This window comes from Tenrec ecaudatus, chromosome 11 (assembly GCF_050624435.1).
Source record: "Tenrec ecaudatus isolate mTenEca1 chromosome 11, mTenEca1.hap1, whole genome shotgun sequence".
Taxonomy (NCBI): Eukaryota; Metazoa; Chordata; class Mammalia; order Afrosoricida; family Tenrecidae; genus Tenrec; species Tenrec ecaudatus.
The window spans coordinates 91,198,867-91,221,937 of NC_134540.1; the positions used below are offsets into that span (position 1 = coordinate 91,198,867).

Here is a 23,071-nt window from a genome sequence, read left to right on the forward strand (position 1 = left end):
GACATTAAATTCTCATGCCATCCTTGGTACATCTCGAGGGTCTGTATTAAGAAAAATGGAGGACCCATTATGGCATGTTAGGCCCCATGGAGAAGTACAACGATTCTAGGCAAGACATCTTGGTGACCTGCGTAGATCTCGTGTGTCCTTAGTATCTGGCTGGCTAACTGTTTCATTTCCGAAGTGGTTTCCCCTAGAAGACTGGTGCAGGAATTAAAAGGTCTTCATTATAGCCCTAGGTAAGCTGCTTGAGCTAGAAGCACTCTGTCAGTCATTCTGTGCTCCCCCACCCATCCACTGGGCACATAGGTATTGAGCATTTACTATGGGGTGAAATTAGCTAGTGGTAGTGAAATAGGCAGGATTCGTTCTCATGGATCTCAAAATCTCATGGCAAAGGAAAACATTAAACCAGGAATAGAACCAGTAAACTAGCAAGTGTATGTCCTAAGAGTTAAACATAAAGGAAAAGTGGTGGTGTGGAAGCGTAGCCCACCGGGAGTTGAAGTAGATCTGAGAAGCAGAGGTCTGAGAGAAAGTCAGACAGGGCTTTTCAACGACAGCCTCCTGAAATTTCGGCAGTGCTCTCTATAGACGATGATAGCACTTGAATTGTCCCTCACAACTTTGTTTTTTGTCGTCACCTTTCCACTTTTGGCGGAAATTTGATTGCTCGGGACATTGCACTTGAAAACGCTGCTCCTGCCCCCGCCCCCCTGCTTCCCACTTCCATGTAGGATACCCCCTGAGACACTCCCGGGGCCTCTTCCCTGGATCCCATCAGGATTTCCTGGGTGAGGATGGGAGGTTTATAGATAAACCCTTCTCTCAGACGCTATTTCTCCCGAACAAGTAGACTGGGGAAGGAGATAGATTCTTTTAAAAATGAAGACTTTGGGGTATCTCATCTTCTGTGCTGGTTCACAGCATTTAATAAACTGCTTCATACATCATCTTGGCATGTCTGTGAGGTGGGCGGAAAGTATTACTTTCTGTCTCTCCCAGATAAGTTGTCGGAACACAGAAAGGCTCGGTGTCTTGCTTAAATCCAACTACAGAGGCACTTGGTAATGATGAGCAGACTCCTTGTTCATGTGGTTCTAGACCACACACACGGAGCTCTGGGAACACATTGGAGCAGGTTATGATCTGATAAGTCTCAGCGAAACTTGCTGGAGGGTTTCTTTCCTTCCTGGGGCTTGGTATTCTGTTTTCCGATAGAGTACACTCAGTTCTTTACAAGAGGCAATGACTAGATATCTAATTAAGATGTCTGCCTGACAAGACAGAAGTAATATATGGCCAGGAAAAAGGGCTAGGGGGTGGGCGAACTTCCACAGAAAGGCAATAGCCTTCAAATGCATAGCTTGAGGGAATAAAGCAACCACGGTGCTTCTTTTGTGTGAGTATTAGATTGCTTATCTCTGTTGAGGAACTTGATCTGTTCATTACATCCGTTGGGGCCCTGGTGAGGACATCAGCTGAAGCATGAGATGTCTAAGAATGGTATGTGGCCCTCTGACTCGAAGGGGCATTTGGCTTCTGAAAAAGATACTGAAAATACAATGTCCACAGTGTGGAGCTGAGAGGAGAAATTTGCATGCTCACTTCATGGGCCAAAACTACATCCCTTTCTACTCTGATTCTTAAAACAAAACAAAAACTGCTTCTTATATTCCAGCCAGCCCAAGCCCCTAATCCTTTCCCCTACGTTAGTCACATTCTGTACCACATTCCTCCTTCCCGTGTCACATGCCCATGGCTTCTTTGACATGCACACCTATTTTCTCTTCTTTATTTTTTAAATCATTTTACTGGGGGCTTATACAACTCTTATCACAATCCATACATGCATCCCTTGTGTATCAAGCACATTTGTACATTCGCTGCCCTCAACCCTCTCAAAACATTTGCTCTCCGCTTAAGCCCTTGGCATCAGCTCCTCATTTTACCCCTCCCTTCCCACTCCATCCCCCTCCTGAACCCTTGATCATTTATAAATTATTATTTTGTCATATCTTACCCTGCCCGACATCTCTCTTCACCCACTTTTCTGTTGTCCATCCCCCAGGGAGGAGGCTATATGTAGATCCTTGTAATCAGTTCCCCCTTTCTGCCCCATCCTTCCTCTCCCCTCCCAGTATCGCCCCTCTCACCACTGGTCCTGAAGGGATCATCCATCCTGGATTCCCTGTTTCCAGTTCCTATCTGCACCAGTGTACATCCTCTGGTCTAGCCAGATTTGTAAGGTAGAATTGGGATGATGTTAGTGGTGGGCGGGGGTGGGGGGAGCATTTAGGGACCAGAGAAAAGTTGTATGTTTTATCGTTGCTACGCTGCACTCTGATTGTCTCATCTCTGCCACTATTTTATTTTCTTATGAGTCACGCCATGCCTTTTGGTGATGCCCATTTTCTGGTACCAATTGATTTGCTTTCTCTTTTGCTCTCTCTCTCTCTCTCTCTCTCTCTCTCTCTCTCTCTCTCTCTCTCTCTCTCTCTCTCTCTCTCTCCCTCTCTCTCTCTCTCTCTCTCTCACACACACACACACACGCACACCAACTTACGATGTGTGCTCTTGACTTCTGCTGCTATTCATCCGCTGATGCCTCGGGTCTTGTCCTTGGTCTTGAATCGTAGGTTCTAGAGGTGCCACCACTTTTCCTTGCTGCTCTCGGGAACTGGTCATCGATTGGATATCGTGGGAAGGAGGCCAGGAAATCTGGTGGGATGCAACTCTGGATGGTGGCAATGATGAAATGAGAGCCAGAAGGGTGGCTTGCTGAGGTCCGTGTGAGGATGAGCTCAAGTGCTCCCTCCGTCAGCCACCCCGGGTGCCCTTGAGTCAGAGTTGAAGCGTGCTCCATCGGGTTGGCAGTTCTTGGAGGTCGCTTGCTGGGTGGACTTAAACGCTCGCCTTTCAGTTAGGAGCTGAGCACACGGATCACGTGCAGCAGCCAGGGTTTCCAAAGCTGTTTCACCAAGGCACAGCTTTGCAGACTGGGGCATCGAGAACTGTGGGAACGCAAGGAGGGAGAAGTCCCTGAGACCTTGATCTTTGGATGCCAGGGTGGGGAATTATTTGATCCTGCATTTTGGGTTATAGATCCCATTTCATGAGTCCTTGCCCTCCAGCAATGGAATTTTATGCCAGCCACATTTACATGTCCTTGTAACGGGCTGTACATTGCGCAAGCACATTAAGCTAGTCGTTTGATTGGAAGTTGAAAATCCTTAATGGGAGAGAGTTGGATCTCTAAAATCTTCCCACATCAGAATGTCTACTGTTGTCTGATGTTTGCTCTTCCCGAAACTCCAGAAAGTACTTTAACATGGTGCCATTAGAGGCCTTCCTGGAGTCAAATGTTATTTTACCAGAAGGAACTGTGGTATGCAGTAAATGTCAGACCTCTCCATTAATTTCAAGCGAAGGAAGGTCAGGCCTATAATGGGTTATTTTACAAGTAGCCATTTCCGTAGTGTCACATACTGTTTCCATGATGTATTGCGAGGAGAAGGGCAACTGTGAGTCAGCTGTACGTGGGCATTTGCCTTCATCATTAGCCTCTCTGCGAGTATGCTGATGCGAAGTTGAAAAGTTCTTGAGTCCCCAATGGCCATCTGGTTTGCCTCCACTTTCCTGTTCTAAAAATTTTCCAACATGCCCGAGTTTGGTACAATCACAACTGGGAAATTGTTGGCATGCTTTCGCCACAGTTCATGCCCTCCCCCTTCTCCCCCCCCCCCGCTAATCTATGGATCTATGTAGATCTTATCTTCTGCAGTCATTGTATTTGAGGCTGAGAGGTGCTCCATCGGGTTTTCAGTTCTTGGAAGGAGCTTTCAGGGTGTTGCTTCTGGGTGGACTCAAACCCTTGCCTTTATTTGATATTTGATAGAATTTTTTTATTTCAGTTTTGTTTGGCTTTATTAAGCCTATGATTTATCATCTAGCTTTTGTTGTTGTTCCTAGTAAGTAAGCACCGAGACTTGCGAGAGGGAGAATGCAGCCTCTGTTTTATAAATGTGGAAGTAAGTGGATGTGGATTGTGAGTTATGAAAATGGCAACAGACTTAAACATTTCATCTCCCTTCTTGTCTCGCTTACTTGGCCGTTCTCGTGTTATATTTTTAATGTAAAATGTGCAGCTTTCAAATATGTCGAAATAAAGCCCTGCAGCTCAGGTGCTGAGGACCCTCAGGCCACGTGGGTGAAGCTGGAGAGCTGTGGAGAGAAAACAAGGGAGGCCAATGAGTTACAGGAGGTCAGAAGATGTGTCTAGCTCGTATGCATCTAAAAATTACCTGAGAAAACAAACAAAAACACACTGCACTATTACACAAGTATCATGTAAAATTCAAATTTTAAAGTAGTTTGCTTCATGTTGTGACGAGGGACGTATGTCACTGCCCGGCCTGTCAAACAGTGTGTGGCTGACATCAGTACCACTCTGCTGCTGCGTCTCTTCTGTCCAGTGAACAAGCTAAAGACCTGCTGCAAGAGACGGAGCACTGTGATTGCAGGAGTAGCGAGCTGGCCGCTTACTCCACCATGATGATCTTCGGTGGCATTCATTAAGGTCAGGAAGGAGCGGCCTCGGTTTCCTTGTGCCACATCCTATTTCCTGGTCATTCACCACTTCTGACAGAACCATCGGTGAGAAGCGCCAGAGCTGAGAAATGCGGCTCTGGCCATTAAAACTCTATTGAGAAGCATATGAAGAATTAGAGACGCGGTCCTGGCATTAGTCTGGGTTGATTAGAGAAACAAATTCATAGACATTCATGTGTGTGTAATACAGAACTTTATATCAAAGAGTAATTGTACATTATGAAAACATATTCCAGACCAAGTCCGTAAGTCTGATATGCCTGCTACCAATTTATAAATTCCTCTTAAGACTCACACAACATATGCAATGATGCCGAATGCAGGAAGTGAGTGGAAAGTCTTGTAGATCCAGTGGCGGTGGAAGCATCTCAGTGTTAGTGTGGGTCTCCACATGGCTCCTCCAGCACCAGGGCTCTGGCTCCATTAGTATGTCTCCTTGTGGCTTGTCAACAGAAACGTCTCACAGGGAGAGAGTGTGTCTCGCCTCCAGGGAACTATTTATCTCCTTCATGCCTCCAGATGAGGTCATCAAGCTGTGACCTGATTGACAGACTAGACTCCACCCCTTCGCAAGTTGACAGGAGATGATGTGACTGCCACACCCACAGAGCACATCTCTGTGATTAGCTTTGGTCCTGCAAACCAGCTCAGGATCCACTCTGGTGACTGCAGACATTCCTGTCACTATCCTATTTGTTATTCTGAATTCTGAACTAAGACCGTCAACTGAAGCAGTTTTTTTTTTCTTTCATGGAATATCAAACATGTCCCTGAGCCGATGCTGCCATGCTTAGCAAAGTATGAGCATTTTTGGCCACGGTCTTTTCTGTTAGAAAGGGGACTATTTTTAACCTATTTATTCAGATGACGTGTCATCTGTTTGTCACAAAGGAAACTAAGCCAGCCCCTGGGCAGACTCCCTGAGTTTGGAGACCTGCATGCTATTTCAAGGATGCCTCGGTGGGCCCCCTCTTGGTTAGGAATTCTTGTGAGGCCTCAGAATTTTTACAAAATTTGCAGTTTTATATCAGAGAGAGAGTTCAGTATTGAAGACCACTTCAGGGCGTTTCTGACTCATCCGTCTCTTATTGTCCGAAAGAAAATGCTCCTCTCTGTCCCAGGTGCTTCAGAACCTAGCTGGGGAAGGAGGAAGGGTCTTTGGAAGCAAATATGGCATGACCTTTCTCTGAGTCTCTCTTTTATTTTTCATGGCATCTTATTGGGAGCTCTCACAGATGTCCTGTATTCCATAGTGCGATCCTGTCAAGCAGCATTGTATAATTGCCACCACCATCTGTTTGAAAACATTTTCTTCCTGCACTCCTGAACACCAGCTCTCCTTTATCCCTTCCCTCCCCCACATGCCCCCCAGCAACCCTTATTTGTTTGTTTGTTTGTTTATGCCATATCTTAACCATCATTCACATACAATTCTGTTGTTCGCCCCCTTGAGGGGCCTTAGACAGCCATCAGTAGGATGATAACTTGTCCTTCTCGCAGTTTCACAGAGAGGGTCTGCTCTGTGTCAGGGTCCCTGTTAGATGTGGGAGTATCGCGTGATCCATCTGTCACACACACATGCAACCGTTGGGTTAGCTGTCTCCTACCTGGTTCTTATTTTTTTAGAGTTTTGGAATACAGAACACATGGAAGGGGCTTCGTAGGACAGAGCTTCAACAAGTCCATGGAGAAATGGAATTCAGATAATGAAATTTTCCCACAAACTTAAAAAAATAATCAACTTTGTGTATTTTCATACGCTCCCAAGTGTAATCTTTTAATGAGGAAAGTGAATAGCTACCGCCTTACAAACTCTAATAAAATTCGTTCCTTCAATGCATAATAGCCCATAGCCAAAGTGTAATGCGTTATCTGTTGGCATGAGATAACAAAGGTGTTTTAAACAAGAGCATGGCCCTGGACATTGTACCTCTAACGCTTCTTCAAGTATAGGCAGAGTAAAAATTAGATTGATGATGGTTATAATGTTTTATGATTTGACCGTAATACATTTCCCATTATCGTGGAAAACGAGCTTGCCAGCTCTCTGAACAGCACTGAGGTAGATGAGAAGGTGACTGCAGAAGGAAGGCTGTGCTGCTCCATGTTAGGGACCCTGCTTGTGCAGCAGTTCCGTCCTCATCTGCTAACAGAATGGCCAGTGGTTCAACTCCACCAGTTGCCCCGAGGGAAAAAGGTGAGGCAGTCTGCTTCCTGTGGGACAGTTCTGTTGTGTCCTCTAGGGTCCTTGTAGGAATCCCCTGTTGGTTAATTATGCACCATTCCTTTGCATGAATTTTTTCAATGACATTTTTCTCACCCAATTTTAAAACCCAGAGTCTGTAAAATAGAGATTGCTTTCAACATATCGCTAAATTTTATTCTTGTTTTAAAGGAATAAATGGTGTTTGCTGAAAATAGGTTCAACTTCAGTTACTGACTCACTCATATCAATGTTACCCCTGAGTTTTCAAATGATCAGTGTTTATCCCATAGTGGGTTTTGTGAAATTTAACGCCCTGCCAATATCTTATTGTGTTATGTGGGCAAAATTGATTTGTCACATTTTCCCTTCCTTGGAGCTATTGTTATCTGTTAGATTCTTCACATGATTAATGAAGTCCTGTAACTATTGCAACGTCCTGGGGGAGATGCTCCGAGTGATAAGACATAGCCAAGTAACTTGGTTGGGGGGAAAGGAAGTAATTGGGGGATATCAGAATTATGACTTTTATCCCAGGCTTCTGGGCTAAACATCCCGAGGACTTTAAAGTGCAGACGATTGGACAAAGGCTCATGCTCATATGTAGGAAACAACACAAAATGTTCTGGGCTTGCAAATGATTCGTTTCAGAAGCATTCACACACAAACACATACACACACACACCACCACCACCACCCCCAGGTTCATAGAGGAAAATTTTCTTAAAACTGCTTCATATTCTAGAAATACTCAAAAATGCCTCTACTTTATCGGGTTAAATTCAGCCACCGAAATTGAGACCCAGTACCACTGAGCACCGTGAGAACACAGCAGTAGAGCTGCGGGCGCACCTGTGAGGGCCGTGAAGGAGGAGGACCCTCGAAGCCTAATTTTTATAGATAACTGCATTTGACACCTGTTTTAAGAAACAAACCCCAAATAAAGAACTTCTTTTCTTAAGTGTCATTTGTCAAGCAAGACAGGCCATCTGAGGGGGCAGTTCTGCCCCGCACACAAGGGAGTAGCTGAGTCCGGACCGACTTCGTGGTGAGTCACAACAGCGGCTGACCCAAGACTACAGCGCGGTGCCTGCGCATCTCTAGCAACCGCTGTTGCCCTTAGCAACCCCAGTGGTGTAGTGCGTACACGCTGGGCTAATTGCTAGGTCATCAGTTTGAAACCACTAGCCTCTCTTTAGGAGAAAGATGGGCTTTCTACTCCCATGAAGAGTTCCAGTCTCAGAAAGCCACCGGGGAAGTTCTACCCTGTCTATAGCATCACTATGAGTCAGCACCGGCTTGCTAGCGGTGAGTTCTTATCGTTAGGCACTGTGCAGCGTTGGGGGTTCAAGCTCACTAGCTGCCCCGCAGGACAAAGATGAGGCTGTCTGCTGACTAGCAGCGTTGGTCCCATAGTCGGAATAATGGTAATGGGTTGTTTTTTCCCCACAATCGGGGTGTTTCTTTTGCATCCTTCGTGCCTATTATTATCACAGACAAAAAGAAAAACTCATGACCTAGATTTTCGCATTTCCTGACTTTCATGTGTCCTAATTGTGTGCAGGATACACGCACTTCCACAGAGACGGTCACACACCCACATACATCTTCAAGTTCAAATTAACATCCTCCTTTGTGGGAACATGAAAACTCTCCAAGGGCTATTTAGGCAATTGTGGTATTTCTGTTGGTATTTCTCAACCATGCCAACAACGTAAAGTGCATCTCCTTAAATCTGGGAGTTGTTTAGAGGCCAAGAAAGTGTAAAGAGTGGAATTTCTTGGTGAGCAATAGCACTGCTTCTTCTTGTTCAACTGTATTATTGTTATTATTTTAGTGTTGATTATTGCTGTTTCTTCAACCTCTTCAATCCTCCCCCAATTTTAATTCAAACTCACACTAGAGAATTAAAAAAAAAAAACAACTATGTGAAGTGCAAGTTCTGAGTGACTGATAAGCATTCTTATTCCCCTTCGATGGTGGTGTGCTTTGAGTCCTCAGATCCTGGCGTGCCACTCTCTGAACATTCCTAGGGCCTCTCCCCTCGCTCTTTGAGGAGCGTCTTCACTTAACACAGACAGGTAGACAGAAAACGTCTTCTCATGAAGGAAATGGAAAAGCGACTCCAGGGTCCAGCGAGCACGCACAGTACTGAGCGATGTCCATGCAGCGTTTGGGATTTTGGCCATGGACGGTCTTCATTAGGATTGCTCACGTTGGGGCTGTTCAGTGCAAGACCTCCTTGCTTTCTAGTCTCCACGAGTGGCCCCACCCTTGGACTGCAGTTGCTGGCATCTCTGAGGTGTCTCCACTGCTGTCTTCACCCTCTGGCAGGGTGAGGGCGGAGTGGGGGTGTTCTTCACTAGCTGCCACCTCAGCACAGCACCTGCTGTTTCCCTCGATGGCCAGGGGGCGCTCTGCGGTTACTCACTGACCCTGCAAATTTTGTGCCAAACAAAAGGAAGTAAAACGCAGCCTCGGCTTATTTTAGGGGAGGTGTCCTTTACCACTGGGGATCGCTCGGTTCCGAGCCTCCGAGCCCCGCCCCTGGCCAGTGCAGAGCTGCAATCACCACCTATCTACGGCAGAGCCAGGGAGAAGAAGGTTCCACGCCAGCAGTAGACACGCACATTTTATGTTTTTCTGCCTTTAAAGGTAATGCACCTAAGAAAAGCAGACTGTAACTTGGTAGGTTGAGACAGCCACAGATAGGATCTTGATTTTCATCAGCTCCCGTGTCCATCGGTCATTCATTTGTTAGCAAGAGAAACGATGCTCTGTTGTCACCTTTAAAGAGCCCTGGTGGTGTAGTGGATGACGCCCTTGTTGGGCTGCTCACCACAAGGTCAGCAGCTTGAAGCCACCAGCCACTGCTCGGGAGAAAGATGAGTTCTCGACTCCCGTAAAGAGGTACGGTCTCAGAAACCCACAGGGACAGTCCCTTGAGCGGGCACTGTGAGCTAGAATTGACTCAATGACAGTGAGGTTAGTTTTTTCTTGGTCACTGGAAACTGGTGATGTGGACCCTCCACCCTAGGGTTGGCAGTGTGAGCGACACCTGTCAGCTTCTTCGGAAACCACTGGAAGCTGGATGCACTCCCTTTTCTTTCTTCACATGGCAGAGGTCTCAAGAAAGGATTACATTAACATCAAGTTGCCTCTTTCCTATGAACTTACATAAGAAGGAAACCAAAGAAAAACCTTTCAATACATTTTATTAGCCGTTGTTTTTCAGGGAGCCCACTTTCCTACCGGCATGTTTTATGCATATTCCTTGGATTTAACTTTCCCTCAGGAGAACGTGTTTGAGACTCCGGTGGTGCCGGGGCTAATTATTTGGCGGCAAACAGAAGGAAGGGCTGGTGGTTGAACTTGGTCGGTCGTCGGCAGACGCTGAGGCCGCTGCCTGGTGCAGTGACGAGCTCAGGAGCCTTTTGTAGCAGGCTGCTCTGTCCCCTCGGGTGGCCCTGAGTTGGCATCAACTGAAATGATCATACACTATTTCAGTGCAGTCATTTAAAACTAGACGGCTCTTCTCATTCGGTTTCATCATCACATTCAAACACCCTCCATGAATATGGGTGGAAAAAGGAGTCTGAAAAAATTCACAGCTTGTCTTCTTTCCAAGGTGCCTACATTTATCCATCTGTTGCTTCCAACTCAATGTACAAGTTGCTAATTTTGTATTTCCTTCTAAGGTACATCCTTAATTCTAATAAGGGTTCTTACGAAAAGAGTCCTGTTCTTTATATCTTCTAAGACTAATTTGTTTTGAGTGTGCACATGCTAACATGTTCACCAGTAATGGATGTTTTATGACCGTAGGCTACTACTAGTGAACTTGAGTTATTTGCTATTTCCTTTTTATGTTTTCAGTCCCATGGCTCCCTCTTGTGGTGAGAAATTCATTACCCAGAGGTTTTTGGACACAAGTTGTAAAACTCTGCTCACTCCTTCCTGCCGCTTAGTGGGAGAGATGGTCAATTAAGGAACCCTGATGGTGTAGTGGTTACACCTTGGGTTGTGATCCATAAGGTTGGCAGTTCAAAACCACCAGTAAATATAGCGCTTTCATCTTCCGTTAATGGTTGCGATCTCAGAAACTCAGAAGGAGTAGGTCTACCTTAACCTATGTGGTTTCTATGAAGTGGTTGAGGTGCATTGCTGTTACCAAAAAAGTTGTGGCAGTCCACTTCTGTAAAGGTTTACCACTTTGAAAGCTCTAAGGGGCAGGTCTACTTTATCTGATCCTGCTGCGATGAGTCAGAATCCACTCAGCCAACCTGGGTTTGCTACCTATGCACTGTGAGCAGTGCTGGTTCAGGAGTAGAACTCTCTCCTTCCACGTGAGACCGTGGTTTGATTTTGGCCAGGGCATCTCATGAGCTGCCACCACACACTTCTCAGGTCAGGCTTCTGCTACAAGGCAGGGGGAAAACGCTCAAGAAATTCGAAACTTTTCACTGAAATTTGAGTATGTTAACAAAGCAGGGGCACAGAAAATCCAAATGTTTCCCAGAAAATAAAGCAAGAGAACCCGTTCGTTACAGTGTCGATTCTGACTCATGGCAACCCTATAGTGCTGAGTAGAATTTCCAAGGCTGTAAATCTTGCAGGAAGTAGCAAGTCTCATTGTTCTCTCTCAGGCCTGCTGCTGGTATCAAACTGCTGACCTTAAGGTTAACAGCCCAATATATAATCTACTACACCGCTTACAATTTGATAGGAAATTGATATTGAGCTATTGATAAAAGACTAGCTATCTGAGGAAGCATATGCCGAGGATTTTAGCGAGTAAGCACGCGGGATGTTGGAAGAATATTATTCTATCATTTTTGCCTTCCTTTTCTAATTTCTCAAGGTGACTACTATAAGTCAGTGACGATCCCCAAAGAAAACTAAGTATTTCTAAGGTCCTTCATTCGAATAAGGAGCTCTGGTAGCTGTAATTCTAAAGATCTGAAGTTTCAAACCGCCTGCCCTCCGTGGAAGAAAAATGAGGCTTTCCACTGGTAGAAAGAGTTGGCATCTTGGAAACTCCTGGGCAGTTCTACCCTGTCCTAGAGGGCCACTATGAGTTGGCATCTACTCCATGTTAGTGAATTTGGTTTGGTAGTTCTAATAAGAAAAAGGTTCTGGGCATTTCTCTTTGGTCAATTAGGAATGGGCATTCCAAAGAAGACACACATTAAAAGCAGAGGGAGCAGAGGTCTTTAGCAGCAAATAAATAGTTTTGCTTCGGTGTTTGTGCTCTTTCACTCTCTGTCATGCCCTTCAGCGTGCTGATGCGCCCAAGATCATCAGTGATGAAGCTTGCCTATCTTTTTAAGACAGTTTTTTACTGAATCTGGGATCTCCCTTCGTTTGCTTTCCTCTCGATGGCTTTAGGGGAAGAGTTTTACTTTAAGATGACACTTGGGGCTCATTTGAGTTATTCTTGCGTTGAGTGATAGTTCTTCTCGAAAGCGTATTGGGGTTAGATTAGTTTTATTTCCTCGCACATAATAATTAATGACAAAGTATCTATTGGGCATCGCTCCTCTAGCTCCAAGCATTTAGCGCTGTAGAAACCAACTTGACCAGCAGTGTTAAAATTTAATGTTAGATTATGTGAAGCCAGAGTTGTGTCTGAATTCATTCTGGGCTACAACCATGCTTCCGTCTCAGATTTTCCCAGCAGAGATCTACCCTTGAATGCAGACCTGCGTGCGGCAGGTATCAGTGCCGTGCCTGCACCGTTCGCAGGGGACAAGGTGGACCGCATTCACTCGGTTTGGCGTTTTCACCTTAAGAGTCCTGGGGCTCAAAGTCGAGTGCAAAAACGATAGGCCAGAGATGAGAGAGAGACTGAGACACCTTTCCCCTTCACCTCTGGGACATTCAGACCTCTAAGCAGTCATAGGCTGGGTTCTCTGGAGAAGCAAAACCAGGGCATTGCGATGCAGAGAGGTTTAGATCAAGGAAGTGGCCCATACAGTTGCAGAGGTGGGCAGATGCCAAGTCGTGGGTTGGATGACCCTCAGGGCTGCAGGGTCTGCTGAGCCCAAGATCAGAAGGTCAGACATTGTGGCTGCAAGGTCACAATGACTCCAAGGTCAACTCCACGCCCATTTCCCAAATCCATCTACTCTTGCATTTCTTTAGCAGGGATGGGAGTGGGAGAACACTCCAGAACTACCCAAGAGAAAAGCAAATAAATTCAGTGCTCGTGAGTCAGTTCTGACTGACGACAACCCTACAGAACAGAGCAGAATTGCCCTGTGGGTTTCAGAGGCTGTAAATCTTTATGGGAGCAGAGAACCTCAGCTTTCTCCCAAGAAGCGGCTGGTGGTTTTGAACGGAGGATCTGGGCATTAGCAGCCCAACATGTAACCTACGACAGCACCAGGGCTCCTTCTTCAGGATTAAAAATGGTCAACAAGGAAGGTGTCTTAAGGTCTTTTCCACAAGGAGCCAAGTTCACTTTGTGGAAACCAACCCCGTGCCATTTACAATAGGCAGAATGCTTCCAGTGGCTCCCAGAAACCGAATAGATCCTGTATGGCCTGAAGGTCATGGATTTGGAAGCTGGGTTTCCTGTTTTGTGGTCAGTCTTTTTGATTAAATAGCTTTCTGCTTCTCCTCGTCCTTTGGATTTGTGAAGATGGGGAGTGGTCTCGTTTCCAGAGACAACCTCTTGCACTCCCAACAGTTTCTCTCGACTGCGTGTACTTGCTGAAGCTTTCCGCGTGTCTTCTCCTAGTAAGCGTGACTCTTCCACACATCAGGTGAAAACTGGCAGCCACACTGCTTTGTGCCTGGTGACTCTTGATTTAATATTAAAATGTTAAATATAAGAACAAACCATAATGATACCACCGTGAAACCATCTTTGGTATCAAATGCAGTTACCAAACATATTCTGCATACTTGTAACTAAGATACATGCATTCTTCTTTATTAAGAATACCGGTTATTACAAACAAACAAACAAACAAACAATCCAGCTACATGGTTTATGGTCCAAAAAGAGCATGAGGAATTCTGTCTTTAGGAGAACCAGACCCTTGTAGTGCCCTAGTTTGGGGTTTCTCAGAGCTGATCGGTTATGTCCTCTCCCCTCTTCTTCTCGGGAGCAGCGGCACTGTTTCCGTTGTCAGGTCAAGCCTATTGGTGTGGCTGCAGCTCCCTATGGGGCCGGTCACAGTGTTTTTCCATGAACCCTTGACTCTAACTGTAGCCTTCCTGTGACTTTCCCAGCAGTGCAGGCACTCAGGAAATGGTTCTGCAGATGTCTGATTGTTGCTACGGCTCAAGGAATTTCATTTGTGGAATTTTGGCTGAGTCCCGAAATCACCCATTGACGGTGACCCATCATTTGAAATCTTTCCCCATAGTGGATTCTTTGTGATCCCTGGCTCCATTGGGACATGTTCTCATTCCATAAATTAGTTGTGACCTCACTTGGAAATTGAATCCTCAAGGCAGCAAATGACAGAAAAAGGAAAAAAAATGCAACCAGCTGATAATGAAAATACCATGTCTTGCTCACAGCTTTCCCTGGGACTTCTTGTAGCTAGTGATACAGCCGTGGGAACCCCACGAGACCATTCCGCTCCCTCCCACCAGGCCACCGGTGACGCTACAGCAAACAACACGCGCTCACACTACCCAGACTCTCTATATGCAAGGCTTCAAGATGTTCACGGAGAAAACCAATTATCTTTTCATTTTATTTTTTACACAAACCTCTTGAAGCCCCCTCACGCGTCCAGAATCTCTGAAGTAGGGTAAACTGTCGTGCTCAGTGGCAGACTCAGAAGATGAGAGTTTGAGTTTACTCCTAGGTACCTGGCAGGAGGGCCTCTTGCTCTACTCCCAAAATGTCAGCGTATGATCGATTCCTACAGACCCTATGGAGCTCAGCTCCGTGACACACAGGAGCTGCCCGGATCCGTTCCTATGTGCATGTCCACAGAGCGTCCGGCTGAGAGGCACACCCTGTCCTGCACCATGGCCTTGTTGACCACACGTTCAAAATTGGTTTTGTTTGTTTTGAGCAATTACATTATCCCTCATATTTGGCCCGTGCACCCCCCCCCCACAACAATTCAGTGTCAGACTGCTCAGGTGTTTTATTTTTAGTTTGATTTAGACTGACTGAGATATGAAAGAAGCTATAGTCTAGCATTTGGCTCCCAGAATCAAGACCTTGTTTCCACATTCTTTTTAAGAGGAAGGGAATAATCGAGTAGTATAAAGGACCTTTTATGCCTACAGTCTATGGATTAAAAAAAATCCTAGCTTTAGAGAATATATTAAGCACAAGTTTGAAGTTGTTTCATGAATGAAACCTTATTTCATGCCTAATTTAGAATGGCTACTTTCAGCCCCAAGGTTATACCCAATGGCTGTACTCTCTCATCTCAATAGAGCATGGACATTTGTTTTTCTTCCTCAGATTCTGAGTTTTCGCATCTGGCGATATAGCTAAGAGAATCAACCTCCCTTGCTGGGTCTATAAGCCTTTGAAGTTACTACTGGTGCGATGCATCGCACTGATGTGCGAGCATGAAGTCAGGGGAGGCAAGTGCAGCCCAGCAGCTTGTGTAGCCCCCTGTGAAGTTCGTCACCTTGGAAAACAGGAGGCCCCTCAGTGGAGTGAATGGTTTGTGCTCCACTAAGAACCCTATGTTGGAGGCCTGAACCCATTCATTGGTGCCAGCAAAGAAAAGTCTGGTGCTCTGCTTCAGTCGAGATCATTCTCTCTCACACATGGGGCCCCGAAGCATCAGGGGAGAACGCCATGGCGGGGGGCTTGGTTTGATGGTTCACGGGAAAACTGACTGCTCCGATCATTTCTTCCCGGCATGAACTGTGAGGTCGCAGTGTTCCTTTCGGCATTGAAGACCTCGTGGGAAAGATGAAGGAGTTGCATTCTTTAGTTACTTTAACCAAACTTCTCCCACCTTGACCTCCTCCAGCAGGAGACCCGGCACCGCTGCAGGGCTGCCCGTTGCAGCTGCAGACTTTGGCTGGGAAGCGAGGGGCAGGAAAACTCTTTACATCATGCATCCAACTCTTTGCTCTTCCTACGCCCCCTCAAGAGATTGGCCCAAAGCTCCGGGGGATAATCTGGGCAGCACACAGCAGACGTTGCTTGCCAGCTAATTGTATAGCGGTTTGAATGCTTATCCTGTCTGTTTCCCATAAGAAACTTGGACAGAAAGCTGGATCTTAGATTGTCCGTGTGTACTTTTGTCTGAACAAAAGATTAAGAAGGTTTAAAAATATGAGTGTGTGTGTGAAGCATCATGTCCGCGGGGGAGTCACTTCCTTTTTAGCTACTTCATTTCAAAACTCTTGGGATGGATGGATTACTTAAGCATTCCAATGGCTTTTGGGAAAGAATGTGTCCTTAAGGTTAAATCCAGAACTGGGAATTCAGATTCTGTGTTTTCTTCCCAAGGGGGTTACCCAGTGACAAGTGACAAGTCAGTAAAGCATCTGAGTCTTACTCTCCCTGTCTGTGAGATCGACATAACAGGACCAATCCCTCAGGCTGAGTTCATGTGGTGAGCTGTTTAATACGGTGCTGGGAACCCGTTTGCTCCAGTGACCTATAAAAAAGATGGACTGGGGTGAACGATGACCTTATTTCTATTTTTGGTTTCACTGCTGACTCAATGAGAAACATATCGGTTGGCTAATCTGGCTCCGGACTTCTGTGCATTCCGGGACAAAAATGAAAGTTATAAAACCTTATCTTTCCTGGTCATATAATGATACTGTCAGCATTAATTTAGTCCTTAAAGCACACCGCCCAAAGTATCACGTGGCTTTTACATTGATTATTTTTCACAGAACCTTCCTGTCTCGGGCTATTTCAGGATGCCCACTCCACCATTAACATTAACATGCTTATTTTTAGCCAGCTCTGGGCAGTCCAGGGCTCTATCTCAGTGGGATTTCCTACATCAGGATAAAAGATAAGATATACAGGGAGGATGACAAGCTGATGGTTTGCAGTCTTATCTTTTTTCATCAGTATTGTTATCTGTATACTTGTGTCCTGTTGGTATTATTTTCCACTGGCAATGAACACATTTCAGTCACTCTTCCTTCAACAAATCTCAGATTGGGGATGGGCGTCTTCCCAGCTATGGCGAGACCTGGCAGGGCAGATGCTACCACTCGGGGTCAAGTCCTTGCAGATGTCCTCAGGGCATTCGGAACATCTGTTTTTGTGGGTGCCGTCCCTAGAGGCTCTTGTTCCAAAAGAGCATGCCCGACTGCAGGGTTTCATTTCCTTGAATCCCTGTATCACTTCACTTGATCCTCAGGAGTGTGATAACATCTCTTCCACATGCATTGAAATGCTGTCGGTTGGCTTCTGGATAATACAGGCAATGAAACTGCACTCAGTGTAACCCGCTGGCCGCAGTTCCACGGTTAGAACCGCATTTTTGCATGGATGAAAATGCACTAGGCATCTGTGGGCAACTGGACATCTCCTTACGGAAGGGTCACGGGGAGGAGACGAGCCAGTCAGGGTGCAGTGTAGCAACGATGAAACTTACAACTTTCCTCCAGTTTTTTAATGCTTCCTCCCCCCTCCCCACTATCATGATTCCAATTCTACCTAACAAATCAGGCTAGACCAGAGGATGTACACAGGTACACATAGGAACTGTAGACACAGGGAATCCTGTGTAGACACAGGATGATCTCTTCAGGACCAGTGGTGAGGGTGGCGATACCGGGAGGGTGGGGTGGAAAGGGGGAACCGATTATAAGACTCTACATATAACTTCCTCCTTGGGGGACGGACAGCAGAAACGTGGGTGAAGGGAGACGTCAGACAGTGTAAGATATGACAACATAATAATTTAGAAATCATCAAGGGTTCATGAGGGAGGGGGAGCGGGGAGGAAGGGGGGGGGAAATGAGGAGCTGATGCCAGGGGCTTAGGTGGAGAGCAAATGCTTTGAGAATGATGAGGGCAATGAATGTACAAATGTGCTGTACACAATGGATGTAGTATGAAAACAGCTGTAGGAGTCCCCAATAAAATGATTTTTTTAAAAAGAAAGAAAGAAACTGCACTAGGCAGGTAGCATCTCAGCACCGCCTTTAGGGGCTCCGAAAGCTGGATGCCGGGTGAAGTTGGCACTCTGTCATTTCCCCTTTTTGTGGGGGCCACACTTCGAAGTAAACACCCGTTGGTAGAGTGCGCAGCAGCATGTCGGTGTATTTCCACTTTGAAGCAATATAACTTAGAACCAGAGGAGCCGAGCCCACGGCAGCCCTGCTTATGACCTCCTGGCGTCTTCTGCTCTTCAGGAACCAACAGTGGTTATTTGCTCAACCGGTAGGCTCTCCCTCATTTGCCTTGGCAGAGAGCACTTAAGCCCACATCGTTTCATAGGCGCGCTTGGTTTCGGATCATGATTATGAGTGATTTTATCACGGCGATCTAAATGGGTGAGAATTCCCAAAGTATTCCTTCCTTGTGTCTTCGACTTTCGGGAGAGATATATAAAGAACTCCCAGCGCAAACCATCAGTACCTCAGTCTGCCCTATTCTGGCCCCCGTTGTATTTCCTCTCGCCTGTGTGTGCTGTGCTCCCCCGCCCTAAAGCTCCATCCTCATCACCCCTGTTAGGCGTCAGCTCGTCTGGTCCGTGCACTCTCATCCCTTCCGGTACACCATTTGTCTTTATCCAAGAGGAGCCAGCTCAGTCATTTCTAGTGTGATGACAGTCCTGGTTAGGTCCTTCTCATATTTGAACGCTTACAACCGTTCGCTAGTCTCCTCTTTCGCCACAAGGACAGCAAGCATCCATGTCAAGCCATTGGCCCTTTGCAGAAAGCACTTCAGAACAAAGAGATATTTGTTATCCAAACTTGATTTGCTCAAGAAAGACTTTATATCTGGTACGAAAACTCATACTAAGAACGCTGTGCCCGCCCACTTTTTCAGAAGACATCTAAAGGCAAAGGCGATGAGTGATCTGTTCACAGAATCTTCGAGCGGGGTCTGTTTGGGCACAAGAGGACGTCATTCATGCCATGAGAATCAGTTCTGTGGAAACCCACCTCCCGTGCACATCCATACACAAAGTCACCATCATCTGGCGTCCCTAACAAAGGCGCTCGCGTTTAGTGCGTGTGAATATTGTGCCAGCAGTCGTGGGTGACGACTCAGAGAACTGGCAGCCGAGAGACACTGCCTGCGGCAGGAGCTTGTGCGCAGCACCCGGTTGCCGCCGTCTCTGTAGGTTTGCATGTGCAAGGCGGACTCACTGATGGCATCCTTCCTTTCCCGTCAGGCTGCCTCGGCCCCGCACTGACTCTGCTTTCCTTCTCTCAGGGTGAAAGAGGCCTCCCGGGTTTACAAGGCGTCATTGGGTTTCCCGGAATGCAAGGGCCCGAAGGGCCACATGGGCCACCAGGACACAAGGTAAGACTAGATAGAGACCGGGGGTGGTGGGGGCAGGGGTGAGGATGTAAGATGATCCATATTCTTGTGACGGTCTCATTATGACATTATAATGGCATTGCTGTGTTATTTCAGGGTGATGCTGGAGAACCTGGATTGCCAGGAACAAAAGGGACAAGGGTGAGTACAAGTGTAACTTAGCATGGGAAATGAGGGCAGCGTGGATCCAACGCAGGCTTAGCAGAGGGGCTGTGAGCCCCCTCCCTTCCGCCTCCGAACGCTCCCCGGTGAGCTAAGGCTTTTCTAGAAGGCCTTCTGCCATTTCCTCTCCTTTCTCTATGCTACCTGACCTCTCAGAAGTGGACTTAAGAGCTCCAGCCACATGGAAGGGGAGTGGGCCTGGGGTCTTACAAGGAGCAAAGGCCCCATTCTTTCCTGACCTGAAATCCTTCTGAACGGTGAGGTGCTTACGCAGCAAGGCTTACTACAGCTGCTCCAAGTGTGGGCCCATTTGTGCCTGCTCCTGAATCTTGTGCAAGTGTATTTTCTTTTTTTTTGGAGGCAGGGAGAAAGGGTGTTAATTTTAAATCTCCAACCATTTCAAAAATGGATTATTTCATAGATTGTAGAGAATAATAATATTCTCAGAGATCAAGTTTGTTTCTTTTCCTCACAGTTTCCTTCCTTTGCTACTCCCGTTTCTGGGGAAAGGATCCCTTACAAGCAAATTTAAATGTACATTAAAAAAAAAGAGCACAGGACAAGACAGTGTAAAATAAACGTAAGCGTTTACATGCCGTCATTGCCAGAGACAAAGACAACCATGAAAAAGAAAAAGACAATGGCTGAGGGCACCATAGTTGATGCACTCCCTTGGGTTGTGGGCGCAGAAGACAGAGTGGGTAACCTTGTGGTTGCATTTGGGCATCCACCTGTGGGCGCGGCAGTACACCAGCGCCTTCAAGAGCATTCACAGGCGTGAGCATGCACACGAAGGGGGACGTCCCCAGCTGCGGCTGAACAAGACCAGTTCCGTCTTGGCTAACTTAGCATTTGCTAGGAGAGGACCCGGTAAGACATAACTACCATATGTCAGGAGAAGGACCTCACATTGGGGGTGGAGGAAACAGAGCAGTGTTTGAATGAACGTATCCTGTGTTCTGAACCGGTGCTCGCCAACCAGAAATCGCTCAGGGTGGGGGGAAGAATTCCCTGAGTGAATTGATTTTATCCTTTAAGTTCTTCTTCCCAATTATTTGAGATTTAAATGTTAATTATATACTAGTTTTTTTAATTGTTTGTTCTGAAACTTAGAAATTGCCAAGGATGAAAGGAGAGAGGGAGGTGTGCGTGTGCAGCCTGGATGTTGGAAGGCTAGGGTAGTCAGCTTCTCCTGTGGATTGGCTTCGGGAACCCTGGCTGAGCTGGCTCACCAGCTGGCTCCTCACCGCCCCGCCTCCGAGTCTGTGCTCAGTGCCCACAGTAGGAGTCTAGCTCCAGGACCCAGGTGGATGAGGGGCAGGAGAAGCCACCGAAACTACTCTGTTTTAACCCTTCTACTTCCATTCCTAACAGGGACCTCCAGGAGCATCTGGTTACCCAGGAAACCCGGGACTTCCTGTACGTATATAAAACAGGCTCTGCCTCCTCCGTGAAGCCTTGCATGTGAGCGATAGTCTTGTCAGACAGTTTTCTATTTTGATGACTCTTTCTTTTTCTTAATCGCAGGGTATTCCTGGCCAGGATGGTCCACCAGGTCCTCCAGGTATCCCAGGATGCAATGGTACCAAGGTAAATTTAGAACCAAAATGTGTCCCCGCTTTGTACACGTTTATGATGGCAGGTGAAGTCATTCAGTTAAAATACTTTCAGTTGTCAAAATCAGAATGTGAAGCTCTATAAGACTTCATATTTTTGATGAAGAAAAACATTTTTCTCATATGTAATGATCAGGAAAGCTAAAATCAGGCCTTTATTTTTGGTGTATGTGTCTGTAGATTTTTATCCTAAAATTTGATCCTAAAATTAAATTACTTTTAAGCACCAGATTTCTTACCTATATGTCGTGAGTATTTCTTCATTATTAAATCAAATAAGAAAACCCTCCTTTTGATCCTTGTTCATATAAATCATGCTGTTAACTATATTTTTCCTTGGGTGGAGGGAAACCTAGAAATAAAGCTTGTAGCAAACTATGATTAGGATGTGATTCTTAGCTCACCCCTAAATATATCCCTGGAAGCTCAGACCATGTGATGTATGAAGGTAATGGGAATGATATTGTCACCTGGCTCTTTGGCAGTTTAAGGGGATGACTGTGTACTGTTTCCTTTAGGGTGACAGAGGGCCTCTTGGGCCTCCGGGTTCCCCTGGATACATTGGCAATCCCGTAAGTATAGCATTGTTGTACCCAAATGTGTGTCTTCAGTAATGTCTCACTTCCCCTGCTAGTGTTTGCTTGTTTGTATGCACTTATATGGTGATATCATGATGCTTTGAGAAAGAAAATATTGGCGTAACAAACCAATGTTAACCTTTTCTTTTCCAGGGACCTCAAGGGTTGCCAGGAATGAAGGTACGTTCTATTTGATAGATGAATGGTAGGGACATTGCCGAAAACAGGGGCCCTGGTGGCGCAGCGGTTAAGCAGTTAAAGGCCAACTAAAAGATGGGTGCCTCGAACCCTCCAAGTAGTCTTCAGGAGAGAAACATGGCAGGTTTCTTTCTGTAAAGTTGGCAGCTGTGGAAAAGCTGTGGAGCAGTTCTGCCCTGCCTTTGAGGGTAGCTCTGGACTGGAATGGACTCCACAGCAGTGGGTTAGCTTGGCTGCCTAACAGAGGCCATAGCAACACACGTACTCTAGATCACTTTGACTGGATGACGTCGCGTTCATAAACCCTGCCACGCTGTTGCTTTAAAGCCGCTGGCGAGTAATGCATTCAAACTTGCGCTTCTAAGCGGTGACACTAGGCAATGTCTCAATGGGAAATTGACAGTTACAGGAAGCGTCTGACGGGTGCGGTTCTGTCAAGGCCGTAATGACTTGCTTGAGCAGTCTTGTGGCGCTCCTTTCCCAGAGTCCTTCTGCAGCTGCAGGGTGGCCCCTTCCTACCCTCCCAATCATGTCCTTCCATCCTCAGAGTCCAAGTCTTTCTCCAGTGTGCCTTGTTCTTGCCACCTCGCTCAGTCGCTAGGACATTTTTCATACACATTTGTTCGCATGAAGCAATGACTCGGTTCCTGTGTTCCAACCACGACAAGACTGCTCACTCTGGTTTCAGAAGAATTGAGAGCGTAGCATTCACGTTGGCAGTGAAGGCAGTGGCATGAGTAAAGTAGACAGGCCCGGTCTCGTTGATGTCGCCCAGCTTGTAGGCTAGTTCTGTGCAGTTGTGTTTGCCTGTTAGTCTTTCCATGGCTGTGAACATTTATGACTTTGTCTTCTGCTTCGACCCCACAGGGTGAGCCAGGTGAAATACTTGGCCATATTCCTGGGACACTGCTGAAAGGTGAAAGAGGGTATCCCGGACATCCAGGACCAGCAGTAAGCATTTTCTAGATAATGATAAGCACACCGTGAGTCATCTTCTACTTCACATTTTCTAATTTGCATTTTAATTTTTTTCCCTCAATAAATTCTAGGGTTCACCTGGAATCCCAGGGTTACAAGGTCCCGTCGGCCCTCCAGGATTTTTGGGCCCACCAGTAAGTTTTGAGAAGTACCTTTTTGGAATCCTTCAAAGAACAACCAGTGTTGGGTCATGATAATAAGAGATATGTCAACGAAACATTTACACAGGATTCGCTCTCAATTTGGATTCGGAAGAATGAGCGTC

General features: G+C 46.3%; 1 protein-coding gene across 1 annotated transcript in view; it reads left to right on the plus strand.

The window, feature by feature from the left end:
- Positions 1 to 23,071, plus strand: part of COL4A1 (collagen type IV alpha 1 chain) — a 170,672-nt gene that overhangs the window by 82,294 nt on the left and 65,307 nt on the right. Inside the window, exons 3-10 of the mRNA XM_075563429.1 lie at positions 19,167 to 19,256; positions 19,371 to 19,415; positions 20,811 to 20,855; positions 20,964 to 21,026; positions 21,571 to 21,624; positions 21,784 to 21,810; positions 22,696 to 22,779; positions 22,878 to 22,940. Coding sequence (XP_075419544.1) covers positions 19,167 to 19,256; positions 19,371 to 19,415; positions 20,811 to 20,855; positions 20,964 to 21,026; positions 21,571 to 21,624; positions 21,784 to 21,810; positions 22,696 to 22,779; positions 22,878 to 22,940 — 471 coding nt within the window. The remainder of the gene's footprint in view (positions 1 to 19,166; positions 19,257 to 19,370; positions 19,416 to 20,810; positions 20,856 to 20,963; positions 21,027 to 21,570; positions 21,625 to 21,783; positions 21,811 to 22,695; positions 22,780 to 22,877; positions 22,941 to 23,071) is intronic.